The 20,168-nt window shown below is 42.2% G+C and overlaps 1 protein-coding gene across 7 annotated transcripts in view; it reads left to right on the top strand.

Annotated features, from left to right (window-relative positions):
* The window catches only part of nos1apa (nitric oxide synthase 1 (neuronal) adaptor protein a), a 389,677-nt gene that overhangs the window by 189,678 nt on the left and 179,831 nt on the right, over positions 1 to 20,168 (top strand). For 6 of the 7 annotated variants that reach the window (XM_072573931.1, XM_072573933.1, XM_072573930.1 and 3 more), the window contains 2 exons: positions 1,078 to 1,149; positions 7,972 to 8,030. In XM_072573931.1, coding sequence (XP_072430032.1) covers positions 1,078 to 1,149; positions 7,972 to 8,030 — 131 coding nt within the window. The remainder of the gene's footprint in view (positions 1 to 1,077; positions 1,150 to 7,971; positions 8,031 to 20,168) is intronic. The other variant, XM_072573932.1, reaches the window with a different exon arrangement.

Raw genomic sequence — 20,168 nt, 5'->3', positions numbered from 1 at the left:
ATTGGAAGTGTTATTTTTATGCCAACAATAGTTGTATAGCTGGGTATGTAAAAGAACAGCGTGAATATTTGGGAGGACCCTGGGGGAAGAAACACAATGCATTTAGTCCTAAATTATCTTCATGGAAATACCACCATATTTTGTTACATTCTGAAGTTTGGACTTTTTATTGGATACTGCACTTCCTTCAGAAGCAAATCAAAAAGTGTACCAAATTTGCAAGTAACTTTCAAAATCTTGTGAATGACAAGTTCACTGCTCAATTGTGTCCACTGGCATAAAGTGGCACGGTGTGTTTTAAAGGAATGTACTTATCAATCGAAGATCTTGAGATCCTCTTTGCTTTCCGAAGACTTGATGGCAAACCACTTTAGAATTACAGCTTTTATGTTGCTCAGAAGGAATCTGATGGCTTCAGCAGCATAATGCTGAACAGAGTGCAGACTTGTTTGGGCAAAAGTTTGAATTTAGTCATATGGATATAGTGAGAAGGAATTTCAGTGGCTCATCAGACTCTGCTCTTATTGGATGGGATTGATGCTGTTTGCTCATTTGCTAAGGTAATGAGTAAAGCTGAGGTTTGGGTTAGTCTTTCTGCCCCCTGGCTACTGCCATGTTTTAGACCTATTGAGACCTTTTGCAACTGTTTGCATCTTCGTGTTTTCTGAAGGTGGAGGAAAAATTGATTGAATTCCTATTTGGAAAAACAAAAACACACGTTCAGGTTGTAATTTGCTTTGCTACAAGAATGGAAATTGTTTTTTTTCTCATTTTTAACATGAGTGAGTTTTCATTAATACAAGAGGCGAGCTGTTCCTAACTTTATTTTTTTGGAAATATCATTTCCTGTGAAATGGATTCCTCTCCAAGCACTGAGAATCTATTCAAAGTAATGCATGAATTAATGTATTTGTTGGCTAGCCATTGCTGTGTTTCAGCATTATGTGTGTTTTTACTGAGCTCTTTTTTTTGTAGAGCATTAACAGTCTACAATAGGAAGGAGAATTTTTGTTCTGATTTCTGAGTGCTTTCCTATTTTGGATTATTAATTGCTTTGTTGATTATTGTACACTTCAGATGACCAAGAGTCTAGAAGCTAAGGATGAGGACAGGAGAGTGACCCCGACTTCATTCTGGATGACTCTCCTTGTAAGTTGCCTTGCAATATTAATTTTTATGCTATTTTACAGATGCTTTAATTTGAATATTTGTTTGAAGCAAGTTTCAATATGTGTACTTCATTATAAAAGACAAAGAAATCTGCATTTATGCAGCACATTTCAAGAACACAGGAAAACCCATAGAGCAACATCTGGACCAGATGGGCCAATGGGCTGAGAAGTGGCAGATGGAGTTTAATTCAGATAAATGCGAGGTGCTGCATTTTGGGAAAGCAAATCTTAGCAGGACTTATACACTTAATGGTAAGGTCCTAGGGAGTGTTGTTGAACAAAGTGACCTTGGAGTGCAGGTTCATAGCTCCTTGAAAGTGGAGTCGCAGGTAGATAGGATAGTGAAGGCGGCGTTTGGTATGCTTTCCTTTATTGGTCAGAGTATTGAGTACAGGAGTTGGGAGGTCATGTTGCGGTTGTACAGGACATTGGTTAGGCCACTGTTAGAATATTGCGTGCAATTCTGGTCTCCTTCCTATCGGAAAAATGTTGTGAAACTTGAAAGGGTTCAGAAAAGATTTACAAGGATGTTGCCAGGGTTGGAGGATTTGAGCTACTGGGAGAGGCCGAACAAGCTGGGGCTGTTTTCCCTGGAGCGTTGGACGTTGAGGGGTGACCTTAGAGGTTTACAAAATTGAGGGGCATGGATAGGATAAATAGACAAAGTCTTTTCCCTGGGGTTGGGGAGTCCAGAACTAGAGGGCACAGGTTTAGGGTGAGAGGGCAAAGATATAAAAGAGACCTCAGGGGCAACTTTTTCACGCAGAGGGTGGTACGTGTATCGAATGAGCTGCCAGCCGAAGTGGTGGAGGCTGGTACAATTGCAACATTTAAGAGGCATTTGGATGGGTATATGAATAGGAAAGGTTTGGAGGGATATGGGTCGGGTGCTGACAGGTGGGACTAGATTGGGTTGGGATATCTGGTCGGCATGGACGGGTTGGACCGAAGGGTCTGTTTCCATGCTGTACATCTCTATGACTCTATGAACTTTGCACCCAATCAAGTATATTTTTTGAAGTGTGGTCATTATTATGTAAGAAATGTAGTTCCTATTTTGCGCACTGCAGGATCCCACAAATGCATTGATCAGATCATCAGTTTCAGTGATGTTGCTTGTAGTATAAGTATGAACCAGAAAAGCAGACTGGCTTTGTGATGATTGCAATAAGGTGATTTTAGGAGAGAGAATACACATTGAATTTTTTTGATGGATTGTCAGAAGTACTCTGTGCAATTAATAATAGGCTGAGGAATTGTAGCTGAGAATTAATGAGGTACCCAAGTGAGGGATCAATCTTTGAGTTGCTGCTAGTTTGGTAGAAGAGGTACAGAGTAGTGGTAAGAAGAAAAGCAGTTGGGCACTCTTTACTTATCATGGTGTTTTGCTTATTTGCTTCAATGGATTGCTGTAAAGTTGTTAAATGGTGAGGCTAACAAGCCACTTATCAGAGATTTTAACAAGTTTAAAAACTACAACTACTGTGAACTGGAAACCAAGTAGCCTTGAATTTTGCAATTGAAATGGAATCCCAAGTCACTAATTCAGCAGGCAGTGAACACGCAGGTTTAAAGAAATAACTTCGCCAACTTAATCTATTGCTAAATGCTTTAAAAACAGTGATCAAAAGTAACATGCATATGTAAAAGACCTATCTCCTATTTTGAATTCCTCAAGACAATCTTGGAGTTAGTTTGCTAATTTATTTGCAATGTTGCAGCTGTCCTTACAGGAACCAACTTTGTCAGCCATAATCTTTCTTTCCTCAAAAACTGTATTGCATTCACAAAAATTGCACAACGTTTGGGCAGCACAGTGGCACAGTGGTTAGCACTGCTGCCTCACAGCGCCAGAGACCTGGGTTCAATTCCTGCCTCAGGCGACTCTCTGTGTGGAGTTTGCACATTCTCCCTGTGTCTGCGTGGGTTTCCTCCCACAATCCAAAGATGTGCAGGTTAGGAATTGGCCATGCTAAATTGCCCGTAGTGTTAGTGAATGAAGGAAAATGGGTCTGGGTGGGTTACACTTCGGCGGGTCGGTGTGGACTTGTTGGGCTGAAGGGCCTGTTGCCACACTGTAAGTAATCTAATCTAATCTAATGCCATAAGAGTTCAATTTGGATGTTACCAGAGGAAGTGGTGGAGGCTGGTATAATTGCAACATTTAAGAGGCATTTGAATGGGTATATGAATAGGAAGGGTTTGGAGGAGTATGGGCCGAGTGCTGGCAGGTGGGACTAGATTGGGTTGGGATATCTGGACGGCATGGATGGGTTGGACCGAAGGGTCTGTTTCTATGTTGTACATCTCTGACTCTATGACTCTAGATGCCTGAAAGCAATTGCAGTTATAAATGATAATTACAACATACATTCCATGGCAAAGATATCACTAGGGGGGTTTTACTCTGTTTCCTCAGAATATTACAGCAGGTGGATCTGTGCAGACCTTAGACTGCGACTCTTTGAGCTTTTGCAGTGGCTGCCCTCAGCTTTAATGTATTCTGGAGCTTGGAATGTGTCCGTCCGCACAACTCTTTGTTAATGCACAACTCTTTGTACTGGAAGACTCGCTAGTTTCAGGTAGAACAAAAAAAATCTTCTATTGGGTTGATGGTCTTCCAGCAGCAGTTACTGCTTATCTCTCTTGCTGAGGAGCCCAGAGTCCTGTTTGGACGAACCTGGACAAAACCAACTGCATCCCTTTGCATAGGTACACACTAACAGGAGGTCCCACCATCAGCCAGCTTGAGGTCAGTGCCTGTGGAAAGTGGTGAAACCCTGGGCATGCAGGAAGGATCTGTGGAAAGAGCTCTTCCCATCACTAGTCAAGCTGCACCTTAGTGTCTGTTTGTAATCTCTGACAATGAGGCATTCAGTCAAATGACGTTGACAGGCTGCTCAGGAAGCAATCCAAAAGAATCTACCCTCTTCTTTTCCCACAGAGCTTCAGGTTTATGTTCTGACCAACAGATGGACATATGGTCAAAGTGTTTTTTTTTCTGCATGGAGGGGCAGGTGTATGATCCAAATGCCTGCATCATTTTACAGCAACTTGAACAGGTCCATCCTTCACAACATTGGGAAGAGATAGATCTTTAGCACACAGTGACAGTGGATGTTTGTGTACTGAGGGTGCACACAAAGTTTTGTGTGCCCTCCTATAATCCAAACTGATGTTAGCACTGGACCTGTCCAGTCCCAGAGCAAAATCTGGCTTTGTCCGACCATTAGTTTTATTTTTGATATTTGTTTATCTTGTCAATTACTGAATATCTTCAAGAGAGGCTTCCAATGAGCTTTCAACAAAAGGACATCAATGTTTATTACAGACCAAAGGGAACAAAAAGGAGCTATAAAGATTCAACCCTTTAACCTTGCACAGCAGCTTTGGACCCTCATACCTAGTGAAGAGTCCCCTGTCTTCACTTGAAAATGAATTGTTCAGATGGCATGGTAATAGGTTTCTGGAACCATCGCCTTACTGATGGCTAAACACCTTGAAGCAGCCAAAGACACATGGGTTTTCCAGACGCTCAGCTCCCATCAGGTTTATGCTTCAGGAGTTTTCATCTAAGCTTATCAGGACCGTTTCTTCCCAACCTGCCTTTTTATAGACTGTTGAAGCAACCGCACCTTTCTGCTTTAATTGCCTGAGCTTCTGAATGGTTCTGTCTTTCTCTGATACTGGACTCCTGACACTAGTCAATGCAGATTTTTAAAATCTCCACTACTCTTTGTTTCTAATGCACTGAACTGTCCACCTCAAGATCTTTCAAGGCTGTAAACTCTGACATAACAAATCCAAAATGAAACTACAGCCATGTCTCCTGTACCTTACGCAGACAATGCAGCAATACAAATCAACATCAAGAAATGCATGGTTCTGTTCATCTTGGAATGATTCCAAATAACAGTAACATTATATCTTGAAGTTTCACCACAAACCCCACATACATCTGGGCAACAAAATCAAGGAGACATCAGATACATTACTCCCATCCTTGTCAACAGATTTGTATGTTATGTCCCCGTGGACAAGGTTACTTCTCAACCTCCAGGTAAGGTAGATGGAAGTCACAACCAACAATGTACTTGTGGAACTAGGAAGAGCAGGAGTGCTCCCCCCCCTGACCCCCATTTCAAAAGTAGTGGACTCCACTCTACAGTCTTGTTTGTTTGTTTGTTTAATTTTTTTTTCTCCAACTAGCAAATTGATTGCTTTCACGATGGGGCACATCCTGGGCCCAGTTTCTTTCTGTGTCATGCTCTCTGTCTTTCTCTTGTTGTCTCTCTTTCCTGTAATTTTGCCCAAGGCCTAATGTTATGGGAAACCTGATCCTTAACCGTCAGATGGAGTGTCAATCATGAGACTCATCCAGTTTCCCACCACACTGGTTATAGACACTTACTCCACCCTGCCATACATTTAACCAGGATTATAGGAACATTTTATCCATGTGATCAGCAATCTAAGGTGTTTCACCTCTTTTTTTTAGGGCAGTAAACATTTCACCACCATCTCTTCACCTCCCCCAACCACCATCAAAAAATATTTTTGTCAAAGGCAGCACATGCTGGAGAATATTCAGCGATCAGCTCCCTAATAACGACACCAAAGACCTTGAATTGTTGATCAAGTGGACAGTACACTCATATAATCCTGGTTAATGAAGGAGGACTTTGGATTTCCATATGTGTTCTTACATATGCCTTGGCAGTTCTACCAGTTTCAGTCTGCACTCATGATATTGGTGCCAAGCACGACAAATAATGTTGAGAACTGCTTGAGGTTTGGACCCAATATCCAGTTTACCAGCACAAAAATACCAGTTGACTAATTGTGCTGACAGAAATTAATGTAGTGCCTTGCATATCTCTGGGGTATCCCAGGGTTCAATATACTAAATGAAGTGACATCATGAAGTGTGATCATTATTGGAATGTGGGAAAAAATCGATGAAATGAATTATTTACATTGGCAGATTTGTGGGTAATGATATAAAGACAATTAATAGACAATTTATAGCCACTTATTTGAGTCCTTCCTGTTTTCTTTGTCGGTCTCAGGTCTTCAATTTATATGTTTACATTACTGGTTATTCTCAAAGCCTTGAGGGAGTAGATTTTCTAAAGCTCGTAAGCTCATAGTGCATGATCTCGAAATCTCTCTTGTACGTCAGTATTTTCAAAAAGAATAATGTCTTGGATTAGGGCGCGTCTAAGTAACAGTGGTATTGAAAAATGAGGTTCTCTATATGGTATGTAAATTTGGCCGTTTATTTGGATCAAAGAAATAAATGTGTGGATTTTTTGTTGGAATTTTACAAAAACTTTGTTCTACAAACAAACTTCGGATGAAAAAATTAATAACACTATTATTCAGGAAAGGGGGAGACACAAAGCAGGAATCAATAGGCTCATTAACTTCAAATTTCCTCCTAGGAAAGTTGCCAGATTCCATTATTAAGGAGGTTGTAGCAGGAGACTTAGAAAATCATAATGGGGTCAGGCAGAGTGAGTATGTTTGTTTTTGAAAGAGAAGTTGTGTTTCATTAATTTATTAGAGACTTTCGAGCAGATAAAAGGCGGGGGGATAAAGGGAAGCTGGAGATGTAGCTGCTTGGCTATTCAAAGTGCCACATCAAAGGTTGCACAGCAAAATAAAAGCTCACTGTATACCATGTCCACATGAATAAATGATGTGGAGGTGCCGGTGTTCGACCAAAGTGGACAAAGTCAACAGTCACATGACACCGGGTTAAAACCCAACATGTTTATTTGAAATCTCAGGCTTTCGGAGCATTGCTTCTTCATCAGGTGGAGTTGCATCTAACGTGGATGAAGGATTGGTTTGTTGACAGGAAGTAGAGAATAGAAATAAAAATAAAATTTTTAAGTTGACAAGCTGTGATCAGTGGCGTGGTAGAGAGGTCAGTGGTGCGGTTTCAACTATTTACAGTCTAAATGGATAATTTGGATGTGGGATTAAATGTACAGTTGCTAAATTCGCTGATGATGGCAAGATAAGGAACAAAGTAACTTGTGGAGGGGAGTTAAGAGTCTATAAAGGAACATAGAGGAAAATTTAGCAGAAAGCATATAATGTGGGACGATGTAAGCTTGCCCACTTTGGCAAGATGAATGGAGGAGCAGTTTGTGATTTTTAAATGGAGAGAGATTGGAGAATGTGCAGGTACAGACTGATCTGGATTTCCTGGCACATGAACTACAAAAAATAAAGATAGCTTGCAGGCACAGTAAGTGATTAGGAGGGCAAATGGCATGTTAGGGTTTATTGCCAGGGGAATGGAATATAAAAGTAAGGGCATTTTATTGCAGTTACATAGAGTCTTGGGAGAGATCATACCTGGAGTACTATTTACAGTTTTTTATGCGCAGGGGAGACATGAGATTGCATTAGGAGTTCAATTGTGTTTTACAAAATTCAATGATTTTGTGGTCACCTTTACCAAGTCCAGTTTTGAATTCCAAAGTTATTAATGGAACATAAATCCCTCTCGATACCACGATGGGATTTGATCCCATGAAATCAGATCCTCGGGATTACAAGTCCAATGCCATTACCGCTCTGCCACTACCCCGCTTTAGTGGTCATTTATAATCTTGCATTCAAATCCTATGGGATTCAGAATAACATGGCATTTTCATGTATGAGTTTCACTCAAGATGTGTACATTTTCCAAAGAACTGTATGCTACAGCATATCTGACACTTGCAGGTTAAGTTGACAATGTTATCGCTGCTAAAATATTTTGCTTTTTTTCTCTTATCTTCAGAAGAAAGAATGGACCTGGGATGAGAGCAAGATGTTGATTATGCAGGATCCTATCTACAGGTGAGTCAATGCTTCAAGTGAGCAGCAGTTCTGTGAGTGTGTGAATGGGCCGGAAGTGAACCCAGAAGAATTCAAAGTTCATGAGGACCAAATAGGTGTTCCATACCAAACTACTGCATGACCAGGCTTTGACTGGCTTATTATCACAGATAGGATTCTTCTGTCAGGTTTCAAAATGCATTAAAATACAGTTTTCTGGCAGTTGTATCTATTGAGGATGGGTCAGTTCAGTAGGTTCGTGTTTTTGAAGAGGTGTGTTTAATTCCCGGAAGTATTCAGTGTGTTGTAGTTGCCATGGGAATGCACAAATGTTCCAACCATGCATATAAAGAATTGCAATGTTTTTCAGCTGTAGGATATTGAGGAATGTCAGTATTTTATTTTAAATCAGACCTGAACTCTGCTTCATGGAATCTGCTAGCAAAAGCAACACATCTCTACATTCACTGTCTTAAATTTTTATAACTTTGGATGTATCGAGATATCTGCTTGTTTGTTTGTTTGTGTGAAGTATTTGAGCATTCATCAATGTAAGGAAATCCTAGTTCAGAACGTTGCTTTTTCCTACTTCGTATGCATATACACACCTACACGCGCCCTTGCATAAATGCATGTACGCACACCGCTACACTTTTACACAAACGCTCACCCCTCCAAATGCACAGCATTGATGTGCGCCGTACCCTGGCACACATGCTTGATCACACGCGCGCAAACCCGCACGCTCATTTGCAAGTGCGCGCACACCCTTGCACACACTCATGCCCTCGCATGTGCACACACACACATACCCTAACATGCATACCCCAAATCCTGATCATGGAAGCCCTATCCATGGGAATGGTCTGAGGCAGTCAGAAGCAGGATGGTCTGAGGATGTTGAAGAGTTGAGCAGGAAACTTGGCTTGTGGAGAGGTGGAAGTAGCTCAATACCTGGCTAATCTTCTTCAGCTCCTTGTACAGACCAGGAGCTTAAACAAAATTTGAATTTCTAGTGAGGGACTGAAATGGTCATATGACAAAATTTCAAGTTTTAGTCTATTATTAGAACAAGCTTACAAAAAACAACATTGCTTACTGGAGTAGTGTTTAAGCAACATATGTTGCAAACTGTAGAAAAGTTTGCCATTAACTTCAGAAGCAACTGAAAATTAAACCTCGTGGGTATACTGTACTCTGAAGCGGACACTTTACTCTCCAGGAACTGCTCAAAGAGATTCCTAGCACCCAAGAGCTTGTTCCTTTCTTTTCCTTTCCCATTTGGGTCACTCCTAAGCCCAGAACTGACTTTCAAGATGTGGGATGAATTGGAGAGTCTTCCCTATACACAAAGATAAGTGAATCTTGTAGCTGTGTTCTGAACCATAATGAACTTGGTCACTTTAATTCGAGTGTCTGCTCTCTCCTGCATTCTGTGCTGTAAACTGTAGGTAGTTGCTACCTCTATCACCCTTCTTCTGTGTTCCCCTTTGGAAGCCCTTCTCCATGGACCTGGTATCTGGGTATCAAGTGAACATAATTCGAAATCATTATACAGTCAGCAATTATAAGTATTGCAAAACTTGACATTCCTAACCCTGTGCTGGAAGTTGATACTAACTGTCTATCTGCTGTCAGCACCACTGTTCTGGTCAAAATGTGAAGACCTTGCACCTTCCAATAAAACAACCTGAGCCTCCTTTTAACATCCAGCTACAGGCACAGTGGCTCAGTGGTTATCACTGCTGCCTCACAGAGCCAGGGACCTGGGTTCAAATCCACCCTTGGGTGACTGTGTGGAGTTTGTACATTCTCCCTGTGTCTGCGTGGGTTTCCTCCGGATGCTCCGGTTTCCTCCCACAGTCCAAAGATATGCAGGATAAGGTGGAATGGCCATGCTAAATTGCCCATAGTGTTCAGGGATGTGTAAATTAGGTGGATTAGCCAAGGGAAATGCAGGGATGGGTTGATCTGACGGAATGCTCTTGGAGGGTCGATGTAGACTTGTTGGGCTGAATGGCCTGTTTCCGTACTGTAGGGATTCTATAAAGCCCTGTCTCTTTGATTAAACATTTGGTCATCTGCCTCAGTGTATCCTCTTTTTTTGTCTTTGTGCCATGGTTTAACCGATTGAAGCACTTCGCCATATTTTCTTTTCTGGAAGTTGCTGTGTAAATGCAAAGAATGCAATTCAAATGAAACCTTCTGTTTGTTTAAACTTTTCATTAACCACTTCAAAGCAGCGTTGTTATTTGAATTGATAACAGCGGCTGGTTAAGTGCTTCAGTTTTGTCAATAAACCTGCTTATTTTCTGAAGTTCATTATTAAGAAACAGGGTAAATTGTGGAAATCCTGTTACTAAGGTAACTAAACATCTCTGTTGTCAGGGCATCAATGACTGGTTCATGGATGGGGTTGGGGGGGGAAGAAGGCTTGGCTTTGTGTGCTGGTAGTTTTATTCAACAGACAGGAAAAGTACTGAGAGAAAATTCACAAATTTAAGTCAGTACCTTGTCACATCTTCCAGAGATAGCCTAGAGTGCTTTGGGTACAATAAATTATGAGAATGCTACAATATAGGTAAGTGTTTGCACACAGAAAGATCCCATACAGATGAGCAATGCGTTTTATCTATTTTTGTTCTTGTCTGAATCTCATCACGGGTCAATGTGAGACCAATAGTCTATTGAAGGAAAATTCTGTTTTTTTTTACCCCTGTGTTTGAAAGTGAGAAACACCAAGTGAAAAAAAATGGACTTGTGTTGATGTCTGTGGGCATAGTTGGTAACCAGGCTTTAATCGGATTTCCCTTTAAGTAAAAGCAGATGGCCATATCAACAAGGAATTCTAATCTCACTCTTCGTGACTAAAATGTGTTTTCTTTCTAATCAACACTGCTGGCTTTTTGTACAGGTCTGAACTCTGCTTTCACTGTGCCAAAACCATCGGCTGGTATGAGTTCAGATGAAACCAAGTAAATTCACCCAACCCTGCAAACATAAATGCTGTACCAAATCATGTTGCCTTAATGACAGTATTTCAATCATCTACGTCTGCCTGTATATATTACCTGACTTGCTGATGGTTTCCAACATTTTCTGCTTTTTATTTTATTCCTGATGTCCAGCTGTCTTGTTTTTGTTCAGATATAACAGAGTTTCTTCTCAATGGATTAAAAATATTTCAGGATTAAATCTATAAGCAGCATATGTATTCTGTCCAGCTCTGTAGTACCATGATGCAATTGGTCTTGCTGCGCTTTGATTATAAAATAATTGTTAAGCCTTTCCATTGTGTTAACCTTCTGCAATCTAGAGCTGTCTTCCAGAATCTCACATGGATTCATGATTGTGACTCTAGGAGAGTGTGTGAGCGTGAACGATTTGGGGAGAGAAATAATTGACGTGGAGAGGAGCTAACTGCTAGAGAGTGGGCAGAAAATGGAGAAAAATATGGAAAGTCAAGGAGAGAGAGTAACCGAGAAAGAGAAGTTTAGACAGGGAGAGGGTAAATGAAGCCTGTGTCCAGATGAACATCTCAGACAATACACAGAAAGCATAAAACACACATCCCTATTCCCTCTGACACTTGCACTGTCTCGCACAAACATAAACTAAAAGACATCATGTACCCTCCCTAAATGCATTGTGGGTCAACCCACAGCACTTGGATTGCAGTGATTCAAGAAAGCAGCTCACCAACACCTTCTCAAGGGCAACTAGGGATGGGCAATAAATGTTGGCCCAGCCAGTGAAACTCATGTTCCAGGGCTGAATAAAATAAATCTCCTGTTTTTTTAAGTTGCTCCCTCTCTCTGTAACTTACTCCAAGATCACTACACTCCTTTAGTTCCTCATGGTGGATCGGCTGAGGTGATAATAGTTTGAAATGCTGGTCACTTTAAGGCTCAAACCGAATGGCTGCAGAGATGATTGACAGCAGGTAATGTTCGTCGAACTTTTCATTTAAGAGCTGATTTCCAGGCCCCTCTTGTGGTACAGCCCCGCGTTCAAGTTCCACCTGCAATAACATTGCTGACTAGGTTGATGAGAAAAATAGATTAATTTATTTTTTAAAAGTTGATTTCTCCCTCCTCCTTCACATTTGGAGTCAGTGCATTGCCCTTAACAGGCTCTGCACTTACCTTTTAATCAATCGGAAAGCACGGGTGATTTACGGTTGGTGGCTAATATATGGAAAAAATACTACAGGTGGTGGGGTGAAAAACTGTTTGGTCCGTATGAAGATGGAGAAAAAAGGAGGTGGGTGGAGAAATGAAAGAGTCAACTTCTCCACTCACTGCAGGGAGGTCTGAGCAAATCAGAGGATCTCCTCCTGGGCCTGGCTTATGTGGCCATCACCCAGCCCAGGCAGAAGGCCTTGGAGGGGGTTTGATGCCTGACTGCCCCATCATCAAGGGCTACATTCATATAGTCAGAGAGATATGCAGCATAGAAACAGACCCTTTGGTCCATGCCAACCAAATATCCTAAATAAAGTTAGTCCCGTTTGCCAGCACTTGGCCCATATTCCCCTCAACCCTTCCTATTAGTTCTGGTCACCGCATTATAAGAAGGATGTGGAAGCTTTGGCAAGGGTGCAGAGGAGATTTACGAGGATGTTGCCAGGTATGGAGGGAAGGTCTTATGAGGAAAGGCTGAGGGACTTGAGGCTGTTTTCATTGGAGAGAAGAAGGTTGAGAGGTGACTTAATAGAAACATATAAGATAATCAGAGGGTTAGATAGGGTAGACAGTGAGAGCCTTTATCCAAGAATGGTGACAGCGAGCACGAAGGGGCATAGCTTTAAATTGAGGGGTGATAGATATAGGACAGATGTCAGAGGTAGTTTCTTTACTCAGAGTAATAAGGGTATGGAATGCTTTGCCTGCAACGGTAGTAGATTCACCAACTTTAAGTACGTTTAAGTTGTCATTGGACAAGCATATGGACGTACATGGAGTAGTGTAGGTTAGATGGGCTTCAGATTGGTATGACAGGGCGGCGCAACGTCGAGGGCCGAAGGGCCTGTACTGCGCTGTAATGTTCTATGTTCTATTCAAGTACCCATCCAGATGCCTTTTTAAAGTTGTAATTGTACCAGCCTCCACCTCTTCCTCTGGCAGCTCATTCCATACACGCACCACCCGTTGTGTGGAAAAAGTTGCTCCTTAAGTCCCTTTTAAATCTTTCCCCTCTCACCTTACCCACAGGTGTCCTTCGATTGGTAGCTTGTGGTATCCAACAACACCATTAAAGCTTTTAAAGAGAGGGTGGGCACTGTGGGGATTAGAGTGCAATATTTACCCTCTCCCCAAATCCATTTTGCTTTAATCCCTTCCCTCTTTACCCACCCCTCCCTTTTTGTTATTATCACACATGCCCTAGTGGGTCCTGATCGCTTTCGTTCTGTTGAATTAGTAACATGGGTGATTGGGTGGAGCTTTTAGTTAGAACTGTGGGATTCTTCTGGCCTTTTGCAGCACAGGGGTAGTGTTGCTATCTCTGGTCAAGCATGTCTGGGTTCTGGGCCTACCTGTCTAGGATATGAACTTGTCCAAACAAGTTGATTTAAAATAATAAGAGCTGACTTCTTCCCCAGTGCGTGTTGCATCTGGGCAGGGAAAAGAATAAACGAATGTGTGTGCTCTATGGTAGATTTCAAATAAGACCCTTGTACATCTCAAAGTCTTTTGCTGCCTGCTTCAACATACAGATATTTGTCTGTGAAACACACAGCTCCAGACTTCATTTCCTATCTTGGGATACTCTTGACTGGACTGTTATCTCTCTGAAAGATGTGAACGCATTGCAAAACCTATTCACACAGAATGGTATCTGGTATGAGGAACTTCAGCCATCTGGGTAGATTGGTCAATGTCTTTTCAATCGACCTGTTTGGCCATGCTATGACACTCAGTCCCAAGCTGCCTCGAAAGAACTTTAGACCTCTGGCCCTTAGACACTAGCACTCTGCACCCAGAATATTGTGGTAGGAGCATTCAAAAGGCAGCTTATTATTTAAATGGAGAGAGTCTCAAACTAAAAAAGCACAATGCAGAGGGATCTGGGTGTTCTTGTGCATGAAGCACACAAAGTTTATCATGCAGCTGCAGCAAGTAAATAAGAAGCCAAATGGAATTTGGGCCATTTTTGTTCGTAAGTTGGTGTTGTAAAGAAGTCTTGTTACACCCTGCAGACTGTTGGTGAGGATCCAGCTGGACTACTGTGTGCAGTTTTGGTCCCTGTATTTAATGACGGAATAGCCTAGTTCTGTTCCTGATTCATTTGTTCTTGTTACTGTTGTAAGGTAGGAAAGACAGTAACAAATTTGCACATAGGAAGTTGATGTAACCAGCAATGTAATTTTGACTAGATGATTTTTTTTTTGAGATGTTGTCTGAAGGATCATTACTGTCCAGGATACTAGGCACAACTCCCCTGTTCACTTCAAAACAGTGTTATGGAACCAGCCTTTACATCAAAAATGACTATAAATTGAATGGCTGAAAACCACAGAGTTTTAAGTTTAAAAAATCACACAACACCAGGTTATTATAGTCCAAATTAGAGAGGCGCTGGAAAAGCACAGCAGTTCAGGCAGCATCCACTGCTCCTTGGATGCTGCCTGAACTGCTGTGCTTTTCCAGTGCCTCTCTAATCTAGACTCTGGTTTCCAGCATCTGCAGTCATTGTTTTTACCAGGTTATTATAGTCCAGTAGGTTTAATTGGAAGCATCAGGTAATTGTGACAACCACCTGATGAAGGAGCAGCGCTCCGAAAGCTAGTGCTTCCAAATAAACCTGTTGGACTATAACCTGGTGTGGTGTGATTTTTAACTTTGTACACCACAGTCCGACACCAATATCTCCAAATCATGACAAGAGTTTTAAAAGACTGAAATGACTTCCTATATGTGTGGCTGGGAAATCTGGAACCAGGAGGCACATTCTCAGAATAAGGGGCATGCAATTTAGGAGTAAGATGAGATGGAATCTTTTTCATGCTGGGTAGTAAATTCTCCACACTAGAGGAATGCTGAAGCTCAGTCATTGAGTATACTCAAAGAAGAGATGAATAAATCTTTGGATACTTATGACCTCAAAGGATGCTGAGATACTATGGAGTGAATTGCCCAGAATGGCATGGGAAGCTTGAGGGGCTGAATGGTCTGCTCCTATCTTCCTGTATTCCCATGAGATTAAGAATTGCATACTCTACCAGCGAAGCTGAAGTAGCGTTGGACAGATTGGATAAGATGGGGGAAGGGAGGGTGAAGAGGAGGTTAGCTCAAGTTTTTCAATTGTGTGCAGTCTGGACAGAACAGGTTGAAACTATATGGCAGAAGGACAGCACAGGAACAGGCCCTTCGGTCCTCCAAGTCTGTTCCGATCTTCATGCCTTAACTAAACTAAAAACAAACCAGTCCTTATTTGGCCCATATCCCTGTATTCCCTACCTATTCATGTAACCATCCAGATGTCTCTTAAATGTTGCCAATGTGCCTGCTTCCACTACATCTTCAGGCAGAGCATTCCAGGCTCCTACCATTCTGTGTGAAAACCTTTCCTCGCACATCTCCCTTTAAACTTTCCCCCTCTCACCTCGAACCTGTGCCCCCTTGCAATTTGAAACTTTAACCCTGGATAAAAGCCTCCGATTATCCACCCTATCTATGCCTGTCATTATTTTGTAGACCTCTATCAAGTGTCTGCTCAGCTGCCATCTTTTCAGTGAAAACAATCCTAGTTTTTTTTAACCTTTCCTCATAGCCAATGCCCTCGAAACCAGGCAACATCCTTGTGAACCTTCTCTGTACACTCCCCAAAGCTTCCACGTCCTTCTGATAGTGTGGCGATCCAAAACTGCACACAACACTCCAAATGTGGCCTTATAAGGGTATTATATAGCTGCAACATGGTTTGCCAACTCTTGTACTCCATCCCCTGGCCAATAAAGGCAAGAATGCCACATGCTTTCTTAATCACCTCCGTTACCTCTGTTGCCACTTTTAGGGAATAGTGGACCTGCACACCCAAATCCGCCTGTATATTAATGTTCCGAAGGGTTCTGCCATTTACAGTATAATTCACACCTAAGTTTGGTCCTCCAAAACGCATCACCTCAAGAAGCAGAGCACACTATTTTAAGATGAATAGCAAAAAATCAACAATGCCATAAATAAAACTGTTTTTACGAAGTGGGTGTTTAAGTTCTGAAATGCACAGTCTCAGTGCGGTGGAGACCAATTAATTGAGGTCTTCAGACATGAATCAGATAATTACCTGAAATTATAATGATTTGGATGCCCACAGAGGGGGAAGGTCTGGAGGGGAACTATGTGAGTAGCTCTTCTAGAGAGCAGGAATATAATGGGCCAAAGAGCCTCCTTGCGTGTTCTAAGCCTTTTATAATGCATGTAATGTCTTTGCCTTTGATCTCTCTGTCTGTTTGTCTGTCTGTTTGTCTGTCTGTCTCTCTTCTCTTCTCCTCTCTCTCTCTCTCTCTCTTCCCCTCCCCACCCCTCCCCCGCCTTTGAAATGCTCCTTTAAAGCCTCGATCTTTTACCAGCTCTATGATGACCTGCACTAACATTGCCTCGTGAGGCAGGGTGTCACGTTTTGTTTGAAGCATGTTGGGAGACATTTCCCTCTGTTAAAGTTGTTGGGTTCATAGTGAACTAATGGCATTATGTCAGGCAGCAGCTCTGCAATTACAGGTATGGACCCACATGGCTTTAAAATATCCCTTGATTTGCATCTGATTATTATTCATTAGTTGAGAGTTATAAAGGTTCAAAGTCACCTCTTCAAAAGAGATGCCCAATGACACCTCACTGTCACATGACAACATGACCTGATCAAACTCTACATTCCGAAATTGGAATTTGCCGTGTGACTCATTTCCCTGGTTTTAATGATCTGCTGAGTTTCACATCTCTGTATCCGTTTGCAATTCTAATTCAGAAACAGAATAATATATCCTGATCAAGATGAAATCGCAAAATCTTTTTCCACTTTTTCTTTTGTTAACTATACTGTTTCTGAAGACTTGTTCCTGGAAATCCAGTTTAATGAACCGACTTAATGGGCTGGAGTTAATTGAAATTTCAGTTTGGAAACTTTACTGGATATTTTACAAACCTTTTAGAAAATGAAACGAATTCTCTTAACGGTGACAAAATATATAACCAGGTTATCGGCTTCTGGCTTTCTTTCAAAAAAAAATTTCTTTTTGGATTGCAGTGTATAAACTCTACCTGAGAGAGCAATGATTGCTCAATGCCTTTCAGAGCTTTTATTGCAATAAGTCCTCTGCCTGATTCTAGGAGCTGGAAGTAGACCTATGAACGTACCAGTTAGTCGATTGTTGAGTCAGTCTCCTGTGTATTGCAGGTCATGGGGCATACCATTTACTTGAGCCTGTCCAGAACAAGATTCTAATGTCTGCTGTGACTTGCCTTACATCCATCAGGCCTTGATTCTCCACAGCAAATGTTTATATCTCAGTCTGTGACAGAGGTGTTTTGTTTCTAGATTTTATTTTGGTAACCAAAAGTATTTATTCCTTGACAGACCATAGGTTTGACTCCCATTCCTTGAACAGGAGAACAGCCGGACTGGATTTGAGGGAGCCAGTTACTGCAGATTTTGGAACATGTACTGAAACAACAAATGCTGGAGATCACAGTGGGTCAGACAACATGCATGGGGAGAGAGAGCAAGCTAACATTTTGAATCTAGATGACTCTTCATCAGAGCGGACATGAAGCTTGACTGCCTCAGGAGAAACTAAGATGCAGCTCTCAGAATGAGGGAGGGATTTCAACTCTGTCACTAGGTGACTGGCACAGGCAGGGTGACTTTCCACCGTTAAAATTTGAAGGCTATCGATGTTTTAAAAATAAATGGCCTTGTGCCCTGGTTGCACTGGCCAGCGTGTTAAAACTGTCTTATAAGAGACATTTTGAACACCATGCACTTACTTAATTCATCCAGTTCCATTCATTAAAGTCACCTTCCTGTTCTGGCAAAGCCCATTGGAGTTACACCGTGCAAGGTTTTAGTATATTGTGTGTGAGTTTTACCTGAAATATTGCCCTGCGGTGGAGGGGTAGGGTGCCAATACTCATCTGTCTGTTCTGTGTACGTTTGAAGCAGCAATCTTGCTTGGTGCAAGCACAAGATTCCTGCAGGCTAAAGAAGCTATAAACTTCAAAACTTGTGAGTCCAGTCCCAGCTAAAACATTCACTAGCCCATGTCGACTAGCTGGTTTTTAGCAGCTGGATGTGCTGCCAGGGCACTTTTGTTGCCACGTGGGCAAAGGTAACCTCCTGAGCCTGACCTTTGAATGGGCGCTGCCATAGATAGTGCTGCTGCCCTTGCCTTACCCAAGACCAGCACTGGAGTTTGTGGCTGCCACTTTCTGCAGCATTGAGCGTAGTTACAGATCAAGGTCAACCTGTTTTATGGTGCATTTACAAACCAGAGCACAGCGGCTGACAGATGAGCAAGTTTTGTCACTGTGTCACATCTGTTGTTCAATCTAAGGTCACAGCAGCTTCTCCTTGCTGCGTACAGACCGTTAACACTTTCTGTAGCTTTATTTGGTCGAATTGTTGCTGCTTAAGACATTGATGCATTTGATCAATATGAGCCCCTACAGGATGGGAGAAGGTCATGTGAAAAAGCCACTCCTTTCTGGCATGGTTGCTCAGTGATCAGCACTGCTGCCTCACAGTGCCAGGAACCCCAGTCAATTCCAGCCTTGGCAACTGTCTGTGTGGAATTTGCACATTCTCCCCGTGTCTGCATGGGTTTCCACTGGGTGCTCTGGTTTCCTCCAACAATCTAAAGATGTGCTGGTTGCTAAGTTATCCATAGTGTTCAGGGATGTGTCGGTTAGGTGCATTAGTCGGGAGAATTGTAAAATAATAGGGTGGGGGAATGGGTTTGGGTGGGATACTCTTTGGAGGATCAGTGTGGACTTGTTGGGCCAAATGGCCTGTTTCCACACTGTGTAGGGATTCTATGATTCCCATGCTTTGATTATTCTGAGACCCTAGGTTTGGAACAAGGTTGTGGACATGCATCAAAAAGTTGAATTGATGTTGGTTATAAGTATTTTCTGGTTAATCGGTTCAGAGATATTATTGCACACCTTTGGAGCAGGTAGGACTTGAAGCTAGGCTTTCTCACCCAGAGCTAAAGTTGCCACCATTGCACCACAAGAGCCCACTTGGCACTAGTTATATACTGTCCTCTTATAGTGCAGTAGATGTTTTGTCAGTCATATTTTGCAAAGCTACTTCATTGTAGAATATCCCAGTTTTGGCTAAGGGCAGCATGGTGGCTCAGTGGTTAGCTCTGCTGCCTCACAGTGCCAGGGACCCAGGTTTGATTGGGCGACTGTGTGGAGTTTTCACATTCTCCTCCTGTCTGCGTGGGTTTCCTCCGGGTGCTCTGGTTTCTTCCCACAGTCCAAAGATGTGCAGGTTTGGTGGATTAGCTGTGCTAAATTTCCCATAGTGTCCAGAGATGTGCAGGGTAGGTGGATTTGCCTTGGGAAGTGCAGGGTGACAGGGACAGACTAGGGGAATGGGTCTGGGTGGGATGCTCTTTGGAGGGTAGGTGCAGAAGGGCCAAATGGCCTCTTTCCGCGTTGTAGGGATTCTGTGAATCTGTATCACAAACAATTTCAGGTCTAATGTTCCTTGGTTTGCCCAACTGCCTCATAGATTGTTTGGAAACCATGACTCCATGTCAGTAATGCTGTACGATCTAATTTGAACATTCTGGACTTGAGTACTTTAATATGAGAGCATTGGGCGATGGTCTGTCTGTATGGAGTTTGCATATTGTCCCTGTGTCTGCATGGGTTTCCACTTTCATATGCTGCTGGGCTGCCTGCAATAGACTCGGTGGGCTGGAACGGGAAGGGTTAATGTAAGGCCGTGGTTTGGGTTTGTGAAACTGGAATTATCCACGAATTATAAGTCACGTCTCAGTGAGCTTTATGGTTGAATCAGAGACCTCGAGTTGATTAAATCATTCAGCTGTGCATCGCTCTTTAATCAATTCTCTGTTAAAATAAAACACGCTGGAATGGTCATTATCACCAGATCAGTGCACGGTCGAGTAAGATCAAAGAATATGGC

Source organism: Chiloscyllium punctatum, chromosome 7 (genome assembly GCF_047496795.1).
Source record: "Chiloscyllium punctatum isolate Juve2018m chromosome 7, sChiPun1.3, whole genome shotgun sequence".
NCBI lineage: Eukaryota > Metazoa > Chordata > Chondrichthyes > Orectolobiformes > Hemiscylliidae > Chiloscyllium > Chiloscyllium punctatum.
Note: the sequence above shows the minus strand (reverse complement) of the source record. Positions and strands in the feature narration are given on the sequence as shown.